General features: G+C 39.0%; 1 protein-coding gene across 10 annotated transcripts in view; it reads left to right on the top strand.

Moving 5' to 3' along the window:
• LOC133490256 (protein turtle homolog A-like) overlaps positions 1–18,054 on the top strand; it is a 72,190-nt gene that overhangs the window by 32,271 nt on the left and 21,865 nt on the right. For all 10 annotated transcript variants that reach the window (XR_009792143.1, XM_061800112.1, XM_061800113.1 and 7 more), the window contains 8 exons: positions 2,812–2,953; positions 6,831–6,976; positions 7,636–7,778; positions 11,075–11,215; positions 11,872–11,988; positions 13,029–13,179; positions 14,177–14,288; positions 17,702–17,892. Coding sequence is in view for 9 of the 10 variants with exons in the window: in XM_061800112.1 (XP_061656096.1) it covers positions 2,812–2,953; positions 6,831–6,976; positions 7,636–7,778; positions 11,075–11,215; positions 11,872–11,988; positions 13,029–13,179; positions 14,177–14,288; positions 17,702–17,892 (1,143 nt within the window). In the remaining variant the exon portion in view is untranslated. The remainder of the gene's footprint in view (positions 1–2,811; positions 2,954–6,830; positions 6,977–7,635; positions 7,779–11,074; positions 11,216–11,871; positions 11,989–13,028; positions 13,180–14,176; positions 14,289–17,701; positions 17,893–18,054) is intronic.

The following is an 18,054-nucleotide window of genomic DNA, read 5'->3' as shown; positions in this document are numbered from 1 at the left end:
TTCCCCCTCCGCCCCTCTCATTCATGCACATATATTCTGTTTTACTTCAGCTAATCTTCATTCCTCTCCCTTCCAGTGCATGCCTCCACATTTCTTACTGGTCCTCCACCTGCTCCCTGCTTTCACTCGAGATCACAATGTCATCTGCGAACATCTTGGTCCAGGGGGATTCCAGTCTAATCTCATCTGTCAGCCTATCCATCACTACTGCAAACGGGAAAGGGCTCAGGGCTCATCCCTGATGCAGTTCCTCCTCCGCCATAAATTCCTCTCTCACACCTACAGCACACCTCACCACTGTTCTGCTGCCCTCATACATGTCCTGTATTATTCTAACATACTTATCTGCCACTCCAGACTTCCGCATGCAGCACCACATTTCCTCTCTAGTTACTCTGTCATCGGCTTTCTCTAGATCTACAAAGACACAATGTAGCTCCTTCTGACCGTCACTGTACTTTTCCATCAACACCCTCAAGGCAAATAATGCATCTCAAGTAGTAATGTGAATACTTTATAATTAAAAATCGAATTATTAAAGTTCATTTCAAGGAGCATACATTTTAAAATGAAAATAATTGGTTTTCTATATGTGCCCTGTGATTGACCATGGTGTACCTGGCCTAGTCAGCTGGCATAAATTCAACAGTCACTCTGAACACGATAGGTGGAAGAAAATGGATGGATGGAAAACATATTTTGCTGGCAAGAGGAAATACCAAATTAAGAGCTTATTGAATTGTTTAGCACTTATACGCTGTCTTCTATAGGTGGTCAGGCTGAGTCACTGCAGCCTCCATTCTCCATCTGCTACTTGCTACCATGTCCAGAAAATTAGCTGAGAACATTGGAAGGCCCATTTGGCTCATCAAGTGCTGTGGTGGCTCTGTGCTTCTGTGTTGCATCCTGTTGCAGCCCCTCAAGATGCTTTGCTAAATCCTGACTTCCCGCCAAACGGTTCATGTAATGTTTCATATTTGCAATAACACAGTTAGAGGAGATTTTCACCATCAGATTTTACAGTGTATTGGATATTGATGAAAACACAGTGTAGAACCCTTTAAAATTGATTACACCAGCACTCCACTACATAAAATGTTTTGAAAATTCAAACTTCCTCAAATAATTATTTTTTCATCCTTTGAGAGGAAATGTTCAAATGGGATTTTATGGGTATTAGTGAGGGGCCTGCAAGCATACAGGGTGGGACAACATTCAAATACTATGATGTATTGTAACTGTGTTACAGTATATTGTACAACCCCAAAAGTTAATAATTATTTGCTAAACACAATAAAGTTTACCAGTTTGAACATTAAACATCTTGTCTTTGTAGTGTATCTAATTAAATATAGTTTGAACATGATTTACAAATCATTGTATTCTGTTTTTATTTGTTTAACACAACGTCCCAACTTCATTGGAATTGGGGTTGTAAATTACAGTAAATGAACTCTATGATATTCTTTTATTGAGCTCGAGATTATATATTGGGATGCACCTGTGTGTGAATACTGGGAATCTCTTTCTTGTGGGATATTCAATTAATTCCACAAAATGATTTATTATTACTATGATTATTTATATTAATACTCAACATGCTTATTCATACAAGACGAGACTATTGGATATTGTACTGTTTTCTAGAGGTGCAACAATTAATTGATTAATCGACAACTAATTGATTATCAAATTAAAAATAACTATATTTATCACTGATTCATCATTTAGAAGCATTGTTTAACTTAAAATTTTCCAAATCAGAATTTCGGACTGTCAACAGTAAAGATGATCAGTTTGCTGTAGGCCTTTATGAAAGAAAAGTGATTATCTTTGTTTAATGAAAATAAGACATTTGCAAACATCTGCCTTTACTTTGGAAAACAATGATCGATGTTACGGACCAAAAACAGTAACTGAATCATCATTAATTTATGTTTGTGCATTTTCTGAACTGTCAATTTGAAATAATGTCAATTTTTAATAAAGGGGTGGAAATATTTGTTTTAATCCGATTCATCAGGAAAAAATAATCGACAGATTAACGATTATTAAAATTATCGTTAGTTGCAGTCCTACTGTTTTCTGTGTTGACAATTCTCGTTTTATTTTGCTTGTTGTGTTACCTATACATTTCCCTTTGCATTTAAGTTTGGAGCATTATATAATACCTGATCTAATCTTTACATTAATGTTGTCTATCCTAGAAATCATATTACACTAATATAATTCTTCCACTCCCTTTATCTGGTTTATACAGTGCCATCACTCAATGGATTCACAGCCACTCTATTTTCATGCTCTCTGGGGATTGCTATGCTTTCTTGTGATGTATTAAGTACTGTAGTCTTTAATTTATTATTTATTTATTATTATTATTATTATTTATTATTTCATTTATATTTGGCAACATTGTGAGTGCAAATGGTTGTTTGTTTATATGTGCTGTGGGATGGGCTGGCGACCAGTCAGGGTGTAACCCCGCCTCTCGCCCGAAGAAAGCTGGGATAGGCTCCAGCACGCCCGCGACCCTAGTGAGGATAAGCGGTATGGAAAATGGGTGGAAGGATGGCTATTTGGCAACATTGCTCAGCATTCATATGACATTTTCAAGGGTATAATTCGGAGCTTTAATTCTAGCTTCATAATATTTTTTTATGCTGATAAGTCCTGATTTATCAGTACAATATGAATAGCCACAAAATGGATGCTATGCATGACTCGGTGTGGAAAACAATAAACAATACAAACTGTGACAAATTTCTTAAGTGAATATATGGTACAGCATGTGGTGTTTTTGTCTTTTTCCAGGTCCCCCTGTCATCATTGTGTCTCCCAAAAGCACCTCTCTCAATGTATCCCAGAATGCACTTCTTCACTGCCAAGCTGTGGCTGACCCCTCAAACATGACATACGTGTGGCTGAAAGGAGGAGAAAATGTCTACCACGTAGAGTAAGTACTATTTCATTCTTGAGTGTGAAGGTTCACGTTTTACTCTTTTTCTTGTTTGTAGTATTAAAAACTATATACCTTTGCGACAATAGAAAAGAGTAGAAATAAAAATACTTCAGAATAATGTTGCAGAACAAAGTAAGGCCCTTTGGGAAATACATTGTATATTCTATGGATCATATATTCCTCCTAACTCAAGTGTGTGTGTGTGTGTGTGTGTGTGTGTTTGTGCGTTAGCGTGTGTGGGGGGGTGTGTGTGTATGTGTGTCAACAGACACTTGAGTTTTTGTGTTCCATTGTGTGTGTGTGTCAGCTTGTTGTGGATAAGTGCACGCTCTACTAATGACGATGACAAGTAGGCACTCCCACCAAAGGCTCTCATACAACACAAAATACAAAAAAATAAATGTTTGGCTCGTGTCACATAAAAAACAGAAAATGAAATTGGCTTGAAATTACAGAGGACCAAATTTCATGTAGGGCAGCTTTTTACAATAGCCCAAATAAGTGCCACGAAAAAGATCCTTGGGGTTCTGCATGATTACCACCACATCACCCACCCAACACGTATTACAAAGTGATGGCTAGGAGAGAGTCTGTAGCGCAGATGTTGTTGTTTTTTTTTTTTTGCATTACTTTAGTAAAGGACCGACCTGATTTTTGTAGCAAAGTGGGATCTTTTGAAGAGGAAATTGTATATAATTCTGCATGTGGGAACTGAATGCACACCCTTATAGTTATTTCTCTAAATGTGTTTGGTAATATTTATACAGTGGTGCTTTGAGATAGCAATTTAATTTGTTCTATGAACAAGCACGCAACTCAAAACACTCATATCTCACATAAATAAATAATTTCCATCTTCCCCCCAAAAAGATTAAATAATATAATAAATAATAATAAATAAATGTTTTTTACAAGAAAAATATCACTCTAACATTGTCTTTTATAAAATAAAATAAAAAATACAGTAATGACATACTTAAATAAAATGTAAAGAATAAACTATTTTTCCCCACATTTTTTGCTTCAATTCAATGGGCATTGTGTTGCTCCTTCTGGTGTGTTTGCATTGGCCACTTGGGGGCAGTATAATCCAGACAGAGACACACATGAATAACTGTTTCACAACTATGGAGTTTTGCATGGTTTGTTAGCATTAAGCTGGCACACGTTCCTTAGAATACGTTATGTGGTTGTTTTAAATACACATGTAATTTTCTTTGTTTTATGTTTAGTTTGACAGTAACCTTCAACTGGTTGCATTAATGCATTAAACATTATTTTATTTTTTTAAGAATTCTTCACTATCTGCCAAAGTGAGTTGGGTTGAGTTAAATGTCACCATACACACTCCTTTTTTTTTTTTGGCTCAATGATGGCTCTTGTATAGAAACAATTGTTGGTCTGGTCACTCGTATCTCAAGGCACCGCTGTATAATCTTCTATTGTTGATAAGTCTGTTAATTTCCCTTTCAAATGATGCCCCATATGTAGAGAACATGGATCTGTGGGATGAGCAGCACAACTGAGTGTGACAGTTGTAGTGCTGCCTGATGAACACCTGAACCTAAACATGTGGAAGAACATTATGTTCAGTGAGGAGTTAAGATTCCAGCAACAGAAGTTGGGTTGTAGTGGCGCACTGAAGAGAAGACACGAGAACGCTATGTAGGAAAACAACACTTGCCTTAATTGAATCATATCTAAATGCAGAGAGGTAAATCCTTACTTCCTTTTTACTGAGACTTCAATCATCCACTTCACCAAAGAATAAAAAACAAGAGTCAAGAATGAGAGCAGATTGATCAGTTTAGCACATATATGTCAAACTCAGGCCCGGGGGCCAAATTTGGCCCACGATGTAATTATATTTGGCCTGCAAGACCATATCAAATTTGGATTAGAGCTGGCCCGCCAGTATATAGCACATGCGCCACTAAAATTACAAATCCCAGAAGGCTTTGCTCGTGTGTTGGCCCATCAGTCTTGACCGGCGAGCGCCCCTTCCCTTTCTGTTGCAGTCGTTAGCAACTATGCTACCAGTCCCCTCGAGCAAATGTACACTTCCCCTTCCCAAAAATGGACAAACGAAAGATGGAAAACGGTTAACTTCCAAGACAGGTGGGAGGCAGATTGTCTGTTCACTAAAGTAAGAGACAGACCTGTTTGTCGTGTGCGGAGTAACGTGGCTGTAACAAAGAATATAACGTAATTGAATTTTTTATTTTTTTTTAATGCCCTTTATCAACTCATAGGCAGGGACTGTTAATAGTTTGAAGTTTGGACTTTTATTGAAGGACATTCTTATTTTTTTGGGTTGTTTTGTTGGCCTTTGAAAAAAGATGTGCATATAAAAGAAAGGTAGTTGGAGATAGATAAATAGAAGATGGAGAGACAGAATAATTCCTGTTATCTATATAAATACAAAACAACAAACAAATACCACTGATGTCTTTTATTGCAAATTGGATTTCTCGTGTTTATAATATTAAATTTTGTTTATTCCAGCTTGAGTGTAGAAGCAACATTTTATGAGTTTGTTGTCATATGATAAACTTCAACATTTCTGCAGAGAAGGGAAACATGCAGATCGCAGTGATTTTTCATTAAATATTGAGTTTGGCCCGCGACGTTGTCCCAATTTTAAATTTTGGCCCACTGTGAATTTGAGTTTGACACCACTGGTTTAGCACATAGGCGGTGACGATTTGTCACATATCATATCACCTCAGTGCAACGAACATAATCAGGTGTGCTGCTCTTCCCGCAAATGCATGTTCCTTAGGAATAGAGCATCATTTAAAAGTGAAATAAACAGGCTTTACATTTTTTTGGACCAGAAATATTGATACGACTGAGCAATAATCTACCAGACAACACACACACACACACACACACACACACACACACACACATTTCTGAATTTATTGTATGTTTTTGTTTCTAATTTGTGATACCTTTTATACAATAAGTGGTGATGATGTTGTTTATGTTGAATGGAAAAAAAACTTGAAAAGGAGTGAGTTGTCAATTCGTGCTTTGCATCCAGTTTTGAAGTTAATATCCTGCTGATATTTTTTTTAATGTAACCATTAATATGCACTCAATTGATGCCTTGTAAACTTGCAGTCTAAAGAAATGCATAGATTTATTTGTAACAGTGTTTTACTCAATTGACGAGAACCTATTTTGTATCACCTCTTTTGTATTACCTCTTTCTGTTCATTTGGAAATATGTCGCCGCATAGCTATGTAAAAGTTCCAATTTTCTTTCATCACATTATTCTGTGTTGCTGTGCTGGAGCGGTCTGTGCACAGGGAGTTTATCAGAGATTATATTGTGGAAACAGATGTCTGCATCTAGATACCATTTTGATGTGAGCTCCGAGACTGACTCATGCATTCATTTTGTAGTGAAATGAGGCTAAAAAGCTGCTTACAGCCACAGAGCCGGCAGTAAATTTCTTGTGTGTTCATAGCGAGGAGTAACCACTTCACATTAGTCATTTGATTCATTGCTTGTATGAAAAAAAGGGTAAGCTAACGGTACCATTCCATCATGAGTTAACATCCATATCAAAGCAAGACAGGTAGGACATTAAATCATTAAATGAGTCAGTTTGTTGTGTATGGAACTATTGCCTTATGCAGGCTGCACTAGAACAAAGCATTCAAACTTCAGTTCATTTTCCTTAACGCCCATGTGCACATTGGGGACAAGTGTGCAATAAGAAAAACAAAAACAACTAGGAAAAAAACCTCCCACAATGTTAAAGTGCCTTGGCGAGCACACAAAAGCTGCATTGTTTCTCATTGTGATTCTGAAGCTGCAATAGCTTGTTCTATGCAAATTGAAATGTGTTTTTCTTTGAAGGTCGCTAAAGTTACGCGTGAAGATCATGGTTGATGGAACTCTCCTCATTTCAAGTCTCATCCCAGAGGATTCTGGGAACTACACCTGTGCACCGACTAATGGCCTGCTGACACCACCCACTGCTTCTGCCATCCTCACAGTGATGCGTAAGTCTTTGTGTATGGTTTGTACCTGTGGCTTATACAACATGAAAATGTTTGTTTTTTAATACCTAGTATTGTTGAATGATTGACTCTTCTCCCAAAAAGATACCCCTCAAATCACTATCCAAAATTGTACACCAGGGAAGTTTGCTGTTAGTTAAATACAGTGGTACCTCGACTTACAAGTGACCTGAGACTTTGGTTTGACTTGCAAGCAAAAATTTGAGATATGATTATTCATTCATTCATATTATTAACATACTCACAGTGGTGTGACGAAAATTGGCTGGTATGCACGTCATGAATCCGTGATTTTGCATCTACGCTGAAGCGTCCACGCTGTGCTTGTGCACAGAGTGAGAACATTTCGATGCATTTATTAGTGAATGAGGTTGATAATTTTTTTTTCTCAAAACATGCCTTGCTAAGACTTGTCTTTTTTCATAATGTAAAAAAAAAAGCCAAAGGAAAGGAAAAATACATGCATATTTAACTGTAAAAGCACTTGTAAAATTTGAGTATCACTAAACAATCTGTTCAACAAATTAATCAGAAGTCACAATGCAGTCTCACCAGCATGTGTGACTTCCTGTGTGGATGAAATAGTCTGCTGTGGTTATTTAAAAAACCTGAAAGCCATTTAAATGCTTTTCCTTTCTCAGATCCAGCCCAGGCTCTTCAAATGCCTCGGGAAACCTATCTTCCCACAGGCATGGACGGCATGGTTAACTGCTCCTCAGTAGCTCAGCCTCCTCTGCTCCGTGTTGATTGGACTAAGAATGGCGAGCCACTTGACCTGTCCTTGGTAAGAAAGAACAGATTTAGCCATGAAAACTCTGTTTTCACAGGATTTCTGACCCTTATTGTGTAATTGAATGTATGCTCCTGTCATATGTAAGTTTTTAAATTTGATTTCACATTCTGTGGAGGCATCAGCCGTGCGTATTCCAAACTAATTTCCAATACTAAATTTGAAAATTCTGAAATATGTGATATATATTGCTCTGTAACCATGAAACTTGCCAATACATTTTATATTGTTGGAAAGCCTGTTTATTTTTCTTTTAAATGATGGCCAACTGTAACGATGCTAATCGTATCAGCTTCGACTGGACCCAAAAGCAGACTGAAGCGGAGGGAGTAGGTTTAGAAGGGTTTATTGAGGGTTGGCTCAGGGTAAGGATATCCAAGGCGAGACGGTGGCCCGTCAGGACATAGAGCGAGCAGGAAGCGGGGACGTGAGCAGGTGGGGTAGCTTGGGAGGGCATGAGAGGAGCACTGGAGACAAAGAAGAACACAATCGGGTGAGGACAGATGCGAGTCGTCGGGTAGTTACTTATATACAGCAAAAACCTGGAGGTATGAGAGTCGGCCGATGTACCACAGTCACTCAGGTGACAGCTTCCCGGAACTGACAGGCTTATATGCAGGTAGTGATGAATGCTGATTGAAGACACATGCGCGTTTGATTTCAAATAGGTAAATTGGTTTGTTTTGCTCATAGATAATTTGCAAAATAGAGTGAATAATCAATAATACTTTTATATGGTGGTGGTACACTTATGGAATCATTTTTAAATGTATGTTAATTATGGTAATGGTCAAAATTAAGTGGTTTTCTCAAGGGAAGAGGATTAGGAGCCCTCACTGTAAGAGCTGGCTGCTGGCCCCTGTAGTGGAACAAATGATCAAACATAAGTAAAGCCCTTGTTTTTTGGTTTTGTTTTTTAATTTTGATTGACCTGTTTTGCCTTCTACTGCTTGTTGCAGACAAACTTCTTATTCACAGTAATATATGCAAATATCATATCTCGAGTCCCTCTCAATCTAAACTATGGTATGCCATGGTCATGCTGTACCTCAAAAAAATGGTGCAACCAAAATCATGTGCAACTTTTTCAGTTGGTTGCACCATTTGTACTACTGCAAAAGTTAGTGTAGAGCCCTGGTAAGCACAATGAAGTTTAAAGTTATGGGACAGCACACCCGGAAAGCTGCTCTTGGAGTGGCAAGCACCAATTGTCACGGTTCACTGAAATGACCTGGATACAAGCAAATGCAGAGTTGAAAGGTGTTTTGTCATAGGTCATATGGCATGATGATTTGTGACTGCAAAGCCGGATAGACCGAAATGTTGAAGGAGCGCATTAGTGTCAAGCTGTTGCTTTCATAAAAAATGTAAAAACAATGACAACTACTGTGCTAAATAGACGACTGACCTCCACCACACCTACTGTATTCTCAACACCGCTTATCCTGTTCAGGGTCACGGTGCTGGAGTCTATCCCGGCTGACTTCGGGCGAAAGGCTTTCTACACTGGTCAACTGTCAGTCCCAGGGCACATTTAGACATGGACAACCAATCACACTCACATTCATACTGTCACTGAGTGGGAGTTGAACCCATGCCGCCTGCATGATGTTTACATAGATGTCACGTCTAAAACGGCTGTTCTGAGTAAATGTTGTGGCACATGTAAACACCAGATTGGAATAGATCATGTCCCATGTAAACAGTTTACCTGAGCTCTTCAATCGGAATGATTTCAATCGGAATGAAAAAAAAGTCTGCATGTAATCCAGCAACTCAGATGCTCCAAATCTGCATTGCTGAGTAGACGATATGCCTCGATAATTTTTTTGGCATTTCAAAAATATTTTCACACGCGGAGAAGTTCTCCGCATCTCCTCTCATTTTGCCTGTGCTACGCTGGTACCGCTTTGCATGCTTGTTTGCACCTGCCTTTCAGATGCACGAAAGACACAAAATCAGCCACAGCAATGCATCTCAGGTTTGATAAATCAAATTGTGGGTGCTAAATTAAACTATTTGTATATGCTCCATTATCCATCCATCCATTTTCTGAGCCGCTTCTCCTCACTAGGGTCGTGGGCGCGCTGGAGCCTATCCCAGCTGTCATCGGGCAGGAGGCGGGGTACACCCTGAACTGGTTGCTAGCCAATCGCAGGGCACATAGAAACAAACAACCATCCGCACTCACATTCACACCTACGGGCAATTTAGAGTCTCCAATTAATGCATGTTTTTGGGATGTGGGAGGAAACCGCAGTGCCCGGAGAAAACCCACACAGGCACGGGGATAAGATGCAAACTCCACACAGGCGGGGCCGGGGATTGAACCCGGGTCCTCAGAACTGTGAGGCTGACGCTCTAACCAGTCGCCCAGCGTGCCGCCTTCCATTATCCAAATGCGCAAAATGAACTGCGCAGCAATTTAGTGCGTTTGACAGATGCAATCCTGGTTAAAAGATCAGTTTCCACATCTGTTTGGGTGCCCTATCAAGTTTGGAGATGTTTTTGCATGCACATACCTTTTGTAAATCAGGCCCAGCGTTTGTACAAAAAGACATGCCAATGGACAAGACATGCCACAGGAAATGTGATATATTTCCTGCAGCGAGGAACAAAGGCATGGGGAGCCACACTGTTGCCAATTATCTCACTTCTAACACTGCTGTCACAAGCGCACATATTCACAGTAACACACTGTCAAAGACTCATTCTGATGGGTATACAGTAATAGCACACTGACGTCAATACAAACTTAACAAAAGTCAACTACACAGTTAAAGGGTAATTGAAGTCCTTGTATTTAATGTGCCGGTAAGTGCCTTTAGTAAAAATAGTTAGGAATGAAGCTCTTCATAAATTAGGTTTTTGTCCAGAGCCACAAAGCCATTAGCTAATTTGACAACAAAACCGATGAACTAATTCAAATGACAGTATTAAGCCATCATAACAATATAAAGCTAATGTTAAGGGATTTAATACACTCTACCAATGTAGTTGTGGAGATTAAATCTATTACCCAACTGGGAGTGTAAATTGTATTTACACTATTTTTTTGAATCTATGACTGTACAACAGAGATGGTCCTTTGCCATAGTCTACTTCTAGAAGATGTGGTTAGCCAAGTAATCGTAATTCTTTCAATGTGTTCCCCTAAAGAAAACATCAATTGAAACATTTACTTGTCAAGTGCTTGTGGAATGATACCACTACAGTTACTGAAAAGCTGGCAACTGCTGGAATGTCTGGTAGTTAGTGGTTCTTTTCAATGTTTTTGGCTTTTCTTACAGTATCCAGGGTGGACCTTAAGCCCTGAGGGCAATTTGCTGATGGCCACAGTCAATGATGACGTGGAAGGAGAGTACACCTGCACCCCATTCAACAGCTATGGCAGTATGGGACAATCTGGAGCAACCAAGGTTATTTTGCAGGTTAGTGTGCACACAAGTGAGTTGTAATGTACTGTGTTACTATCGTTGCTCATTGTGACTGCACTTGAATGTTTCAGCATCTGTTTCCCGGGTGATGAATTATGCTCTTTTAACCGTTGACTGTGACCACCTTAAAAAATTAGCGTGATCATAGTGCTGTATACAGTTAGACTTTAAAATTGGATAGCCTTAATAATGTTCAACTAGGTTATTTTCACATGCTGCTGTGGGCAAAAAATAACCACAAATTATCATTCAAAGGTGATAGATTTTCAGTACTCTATACATGGTTTTGAAATGTGGGATAAAATAACAGAAGGTTCTTAACAGTACAATCACAAATGAATGTGTACCCTTATTTTAACAAAAAATGGTGTTGTTGACCACTACTGTAATCAGCCTAAATGGCATCAGTCACAGCGAATCAAAAACAACATTTTATTGACCTTTTCACTTCGACGTTGGTGCCCTCTGGTATTAATGGAAGTCAGCGCTGAATCACAACAATAGCTGCACTATTAGGGAGTTAATTGTGTGGCTAATCCTTCTGTTATTAAAATAATCTTGTCCAATGAGGCATTAATCTTGTCTTCATATCCGTTGTTGGCATTGGTGCAAGTGCCTTGATTCAGCTGTATTGCTCTGACAATTCACAGGATCCCCCATCCTTCAGCATCACTCCAGAGAAGCAGTACAAACATAAGGTTGGGAGAACCTTGGTCATCCTGTGTCAAGGCAATGATGACGCTACAGTTAAAGTCAGCTGGACCAAGGTAAAATGAAACTGAAGAGGGAGTAGACACTCTTTAAAGCAGAGATATTATACTGCTTTTCCACAATTTGAAACAATTCCCAGATGTCTTAATAAAAGGTATGTGACAGTCATCTATCAAAATAGGAAAACGGTAAGGGAAGAGTTATTATGTAAATTTGAATGTTATGTAACAATGGGGCAGAAATGTCTCACTCACAGATATATTTTCAGAAATAGGAAGATCAGAAAAGACTCCAGGCACTCCAGAAACCCAAATATTTGTATTCAAAGAATTAAAAACTCAGTTTGCCATAATAGCACTCAGCACATTACAAGAAACCCAACGTTCCACTTTCCCCTGAATCTCCCTTGCACCAATTAATACATGCTATGGAGACGAGATTAAATAGCCATCGTAACAGAGTGACGCATTAATAATTTATTATATGAGGAAAATGAGTTTGAATGATAGCATTCACTTATAACCTCATGACCAATCTAGTCTGCTGCTCATAGTAAAATAAGATCGCTGATAAGCTATTTAGTTACACAATAATTACACAAAGAATTTTATCACTCTTGTAGGAAGGGTGCAAATTATTGTGAGGTTTCTCATGCTGTTTGAGTTACAATGGAATGGCCCCACCCACTCTAACGAAGGGAAGAGTCCTGTTTGGCTTTTCCTAACATTTTGTGCTTTTCTTCGTGAATCAGAACTGCTCAACTGAATCTGCAGGAATTTTTGTCCGTTTATTCAGAAGAACATAAGTAGGTTTAGAGGAAACAAATGACTCACTCACAATCTGTGCGCTAGTTCATCCAAAAGGTGTTAATGTCAGGGCTCTGAGCAGGCCACTCCAATTCTGTTAATAGTGAAACCATAATTACAGTTAAAACAAGACAGATTTATTTCAAATCTATAAATGTACTGGTTTTTTGTATTAGACTTTCTCTTTCGCTTGATCAAATGGGGTTGGTAAAACGATAACATAACAGCATTTGTTGGTTATTAAGATTTGTATTGCATTGGTCTTTCATTCTTTAATCTCTTTTTTGAAGGTTGACCTGGGTCGTCGCATATCTTATTCTGTCACACCCAATGGGTCGCTGTTGCTGCGGCCCCTCGCTAAGGACCATCATGGGATGTGGGAGTGCAGTGTTTCTAATCGTGTAGCCCTTGTAAAAGCCTTCACTCAAATCTTTGTCTTGGGTGAGTGCAAATAGCAGCCGTTCTTTTTTTTTTTTTTTTAATAAATAATGCTGCTGTTTCTTATCATGTACATGGTATATGGTACCTTCCAACATAATGGAATCAAGTTCAGTATCAGTTCCGACGACAACCTCAGTAATACACTTTCATGGTGAAGTGGTTGCAGCAGTACATTGGATTTTTTTAAACCACCTACTCCTGTCTTTTCCGGGCCCAAAACATACAGAGTTGAAAAAAAAGACAATGTATCTCTGACTTGTTTGGATTTCTAAAGAAATTTGTTTCACGGTCAAACTGTTGCCATTACAAAATCAATAACTGCACAGGCTATGTTACTAAGAACAAATAAGTTAACCATTGTGTAAAATGTTAGGTAATGGTTTTGTATAGCGCTTTTGTAGCTATTCAACAAAGCTTTGTTTTCATTGTCATGCAAGGGGAAGAGGAAGTTGTCACTATAAAACAAAGTACTACTTTAACATTAAATAAAGATTCAGTATGTAGTATGTTAAAGCAGGCTTTCTTTTCTTTTTTACTACTTTGAGTTCAGGTAAATTCTGGTTATTTTCCATGTTCTTCATTTAACACGACTGTTTAGACTGGTCTTTATTTTGGAATATGTTAGATAAAAAATCAAAAAACAACAAAAAAGAGCAGCAAAAAAAAATGCATGCAGTTATTTGATGATCACTGAACTGAGCTCTTTTCAGGTACGCAGCGAATGCTGCATGGTATGCTGTATGCATGATGGCAATTTAAACTGAAGTTTTGTGAGACTTGGAGTCATATTTTTCTTGACCAACCTCAGGGGCTTTTGACTTATAGGTTCCACTATATTAGGTACAATGACTTTTTTTTAGAAGGACCATGGCTATGAAAGCAACGCTCAAGCCGAATGCCTGCGCCTTCACTCTGACTCCAGTTGGTAAACATGGTCCAGTCTGAGATGGGCTTTTTCTGTATAATTTACATGAACTCTCTGTTCTTGCCATTACAGGAACCAGCCCCCATGTAGCTACATCCCTGTCCATCTCTCCAGGAGTGAAGCAGGCCAATATATCCTGGGAGGCAGGGTTTGATGGAGGTTCAGCTCAGACATTTTCAGTATGGTAGGTGTAAAGCCTCCCACTTTCTGCTCGGGCTGTAACTATGGCAGCCATTTACAGCACTGGTATTACTCCATTGATCTTTAGGATGAGGAATTCATTTATCTGTTATAACTTAATGGCAGCTACAATAATATATGTCACTGCAGAGCTCAGCTTTATAATTCAGTGGTCATACTACAGCAACATTAAGAGGTTACTGACAAAAGACAACGATACTGTATATATATGATCACATGAATCAGCACTTTTATACTGGTTTAGAAATGCATAGATAAGCAAAGCTGATCAGTTTGGCTTGCAGTCTGTTATGTACAGTGCCGTGAAAGTATTTGCCCCCTTCGCAAACTCTTATTTATTTTAATTTTTTCATAGTTTCACCACTTTTAATGTTTACTATCATCACAGAAATGTAAATATCAGACAAATATCAACTAAGTAAACATAACATGCAGTTTTTAAATTGGGGTTTTATTTGTTAAGGGTAAAAAAACTATTAAAAGCTACTTGGCCCTGTGTGAAGAACAATTGCTCCTCTTGTTAAATTATAAATTAACTGCGGCTAATCACATTTTTAGGGGCGAAGCTGAGCTTATATTCACTGACCACACCCAAGCCTGATTACCTCCAGACCTGTTCAATCAAGAATTCACATACATTTGAGCCTGTCTGACAAAATTAGCATGACCAAAAGATCTCAAAAAGTTGCAACAAAATTTCAAGATCCAAAGAAATTCAAGAACAGATGAGAAATAAAGTAATTTACATCTATTATTCCAGAAAGATGGAGGCATGCACTGGAAAGAAGAGGAATGAAGATTAGCCGAAGTAAAACAGAATATATGTGCATGAATGAGAGGGGTGGTGGGGGAAGAATGAGGCTACAGGGAGAAGAGATGGCAAGGGTAGAGGACTTTAAATACTTGGGGTCAACCGTCCAGAGCAATGGTGAGTGTGGTCAGGAAGTGAAGAAACGGGTCCAAGCAGGTTGGAACGGGTGGAGGAAGGTGTCAGGTGTGTTATGTGACAGAAGAGTCTCTGCTAGGATGAAGGGCAAAGTTTATAAAACAGTGGTGAGGCCAGCCATGATGTATGGATTAGAGACAGTGGCACTGAAGAGAAAACAGGAAGCAGAGCTGGAGGTGGCGGAAATGAAGATGTTGAGGTTCGCTCTCGGAGTGACCAGGTTGGATAAAATTAGAAATGAGCTCATCAGAGGGACAGCCAAGGTTCGATGTTTTGGAGACAAAGTTAGAGAGAGCAGACTTCAATGGTTTGGACACGTCCAGAGGAGAGAGAGTGAGTATATTGGTAGAAGGATGATGAGGATGGAGCTGCCAGGCAAGAGAGCTAGAGGAAGACCAAAGAGAAGGTTGATGGATGTCGTGAGGGAAGACATGATGGCAGTTGGTGTTCGAGAGGAGGATGCAGGAGATAGGCTCTCATGGAAAAGGATGACGCGCTGTGGCGACCCCTAACGGGACAAGCCGAAAGGAAAAGAAGAAGATTCCAGAAAGGATTACAAAGCCATTTCTAAAGCTTTAGGACTCCAGCAAACCATGGTGAGAGCCATTATCCACAAATTGAGAAAGCATTGAACAGTTGTAAACCTTCCCACGAGTGGCCGGTCTACAGAAATTGCCCCAAAGGTCACAAAGGACAACTGCAGGCCTCCCTTGCCTCAATTAAGGTCAGTGTTCATGACTCAACAATAGGAAAGGTACTGGGAAAAAATTGCACCCATGGCAGAATTCCAAGACAAAAACTACTGCTGGCCAAAAAGAATATAAAGGCTTATCTTACTTTTGCAAAAAAAAAACAAAAAAAACCTGAATGACTCCCAAGACTTTTGGGAGAATATTCTATGGAATGACAAGACGAAAGAAGAACTTCTTGGAAGGTGTGTGTCTCGTTACATCTGGTGTGAATGTAACATAGCATTTTAGAAAAAGAACATCATACCACAAGTCAAACATGGTGGTGGTATTGTGATTGTCTGCGGCCGATTTTACTCCTTCAGGACCTGGATGACTTGCTGTGATTGATGGAACCATGAATTCTGCTCTTTACCAGAAAATCCTGAAGGAGAATTTACGGCTATCAGTTTGTGACGTCAAGCTGAAGAGCACTTGGCTTCTGTAGCAGGACAATGATGCAAACCACATCAGCAAGTCAACTTCTGAATTTGATGGAAATGGCGTGGCACGACCTTCATTCTCAACAACCCTCCCTCCAGTGCAAGGCAGAGTGGGCTAAAATACTGTATCTTCACAGAGGTGTGAAAGACTCATTGCCAGTTATGGAAAACACTTGATTTCAGTTGTTGCTGCTGAGGTGGGCCCAACCAGTTATTAGGTTTAGGGGACAGTTACTTTTTTACACAGGACCAGGTAGCTTTGAATACTTTTTTGTTTTTTTAAATAAATAAAATCACCATTTAAAACCAGCATTTTATATTTACTTGGGTTATCTTTTGTCTAATATTTACAGTTCTTTAATTTGATCTTAAACATTAAAGTGTGGAAACTGCAAAATAAATAAGAATTTGAGAAGGGGGCAAATACTTTCACAGCACTGTATCTATGGTGATATGAAATTGATAAGATATGATATGATATGATATGAAACGTCAGAGTGAGTTGAAATGATCTTAGGGGATTGACTGTTGCCCAGCCTAGGGTGTCCACGACCTAATGAGGATAAGCCATATAGAAAATTGATCGATGGATATATGTATGTCATTGTCAATTAAAACATATGACTGTAATCGTCTTGTACTACATTTGCATTATGAAGATAAGACCTGTGCCTAAAATAGAGCTGTGATGCAGACATAAAACTTATTATTTTAAGTGAGACTGTAATGTAACTATAATGTAAATGTCAGAGAAATAAAAAATTAATGATTGTGTAGTTGTGGGAGCTCTGTGGGCAATTAATGGCAATTCATCCTTTGTTTTCTCACTTAAACCAGGACCTTACAATTAAATCCGCCACATTAATAAATGAATATTTTGACCTCTTTAATGTAAGATGACACTTCTAGCCAGGGCCGTCAAACCTTTTTTTTACGACTCAAATTTATAATGTTCAAACGTTCTTTCAGTTGTGGAGAGGTGAATCCTTTTTTTCTTCATCTCCTGCTTTTGCCTCTGGAGTCAAGAAATTTGCTATGGATAAAATAGATACGCAGGACCTCTGCTCTGCTGGAGATAACGACAATTCCTCTAATTGGAGTGGCACGCTCACTGTGCATTAGTAGGGATACATCAGTGCTGTCTTTGAAACAAAATTTCAAGCTGGTGATGAATATGAATGATTAATGAAACCCACTTTTCTGTCATGTTTCATAAAAGCAGATTCCCCTCCCGTCTTTTGTTTTCACATCTCGCCTCTCGGTCTTGTTCCTTCTGCAGGGTAAAAAAGATTTCACCACATGATAATGAAGGGAAGCAAGACTGGTTCTCTGTGCCTGTACCCTCTATCTCCGGCACCACCTTGTTGGTGACAGGCCTGTCTCCTGCTACTGAGTATCAGTTCAGTCTCCTTTCTCACAACAAAGTTGGTACAGGACCTTTTAGCGAAATTACCACAGCGAGGACCTTAGGTCAGTATCCTCCTTGTTTATTCTCTTATCTTTCTGTAGTAGAATTCCAACAACAGTTTTATATCTGACTGCATCTTGAGAGCAAACATGCAAAAACCAAAGGCATGAAAATGGTGACAAAAAACCCCAACATTGTAGGGGGATCCCCCGGGCCCCCGCAGA

This window comes from Phyllopteryx taeniolatus, chromosome 15 (assembly GCF_024500385.1).
Source record: "Phyllopteryx taeniolatus isolate TA_2022b chromosome 15, UOR_Ptae_1.2, whole genome shotgun sequence".
Lineage (NCBI taxonomy): Eukaryota > Metazoa > Chordata > Actinopteri > Syngnathiformes > Syngnathidae > Phyllopteryx > Phyllopteryx taeniolatus.
The sequence above is the reverse complement of the archived record's forward strand: the minus strand, read 5'-3'. Positions and strand labels throughout refer to the sequence as shown.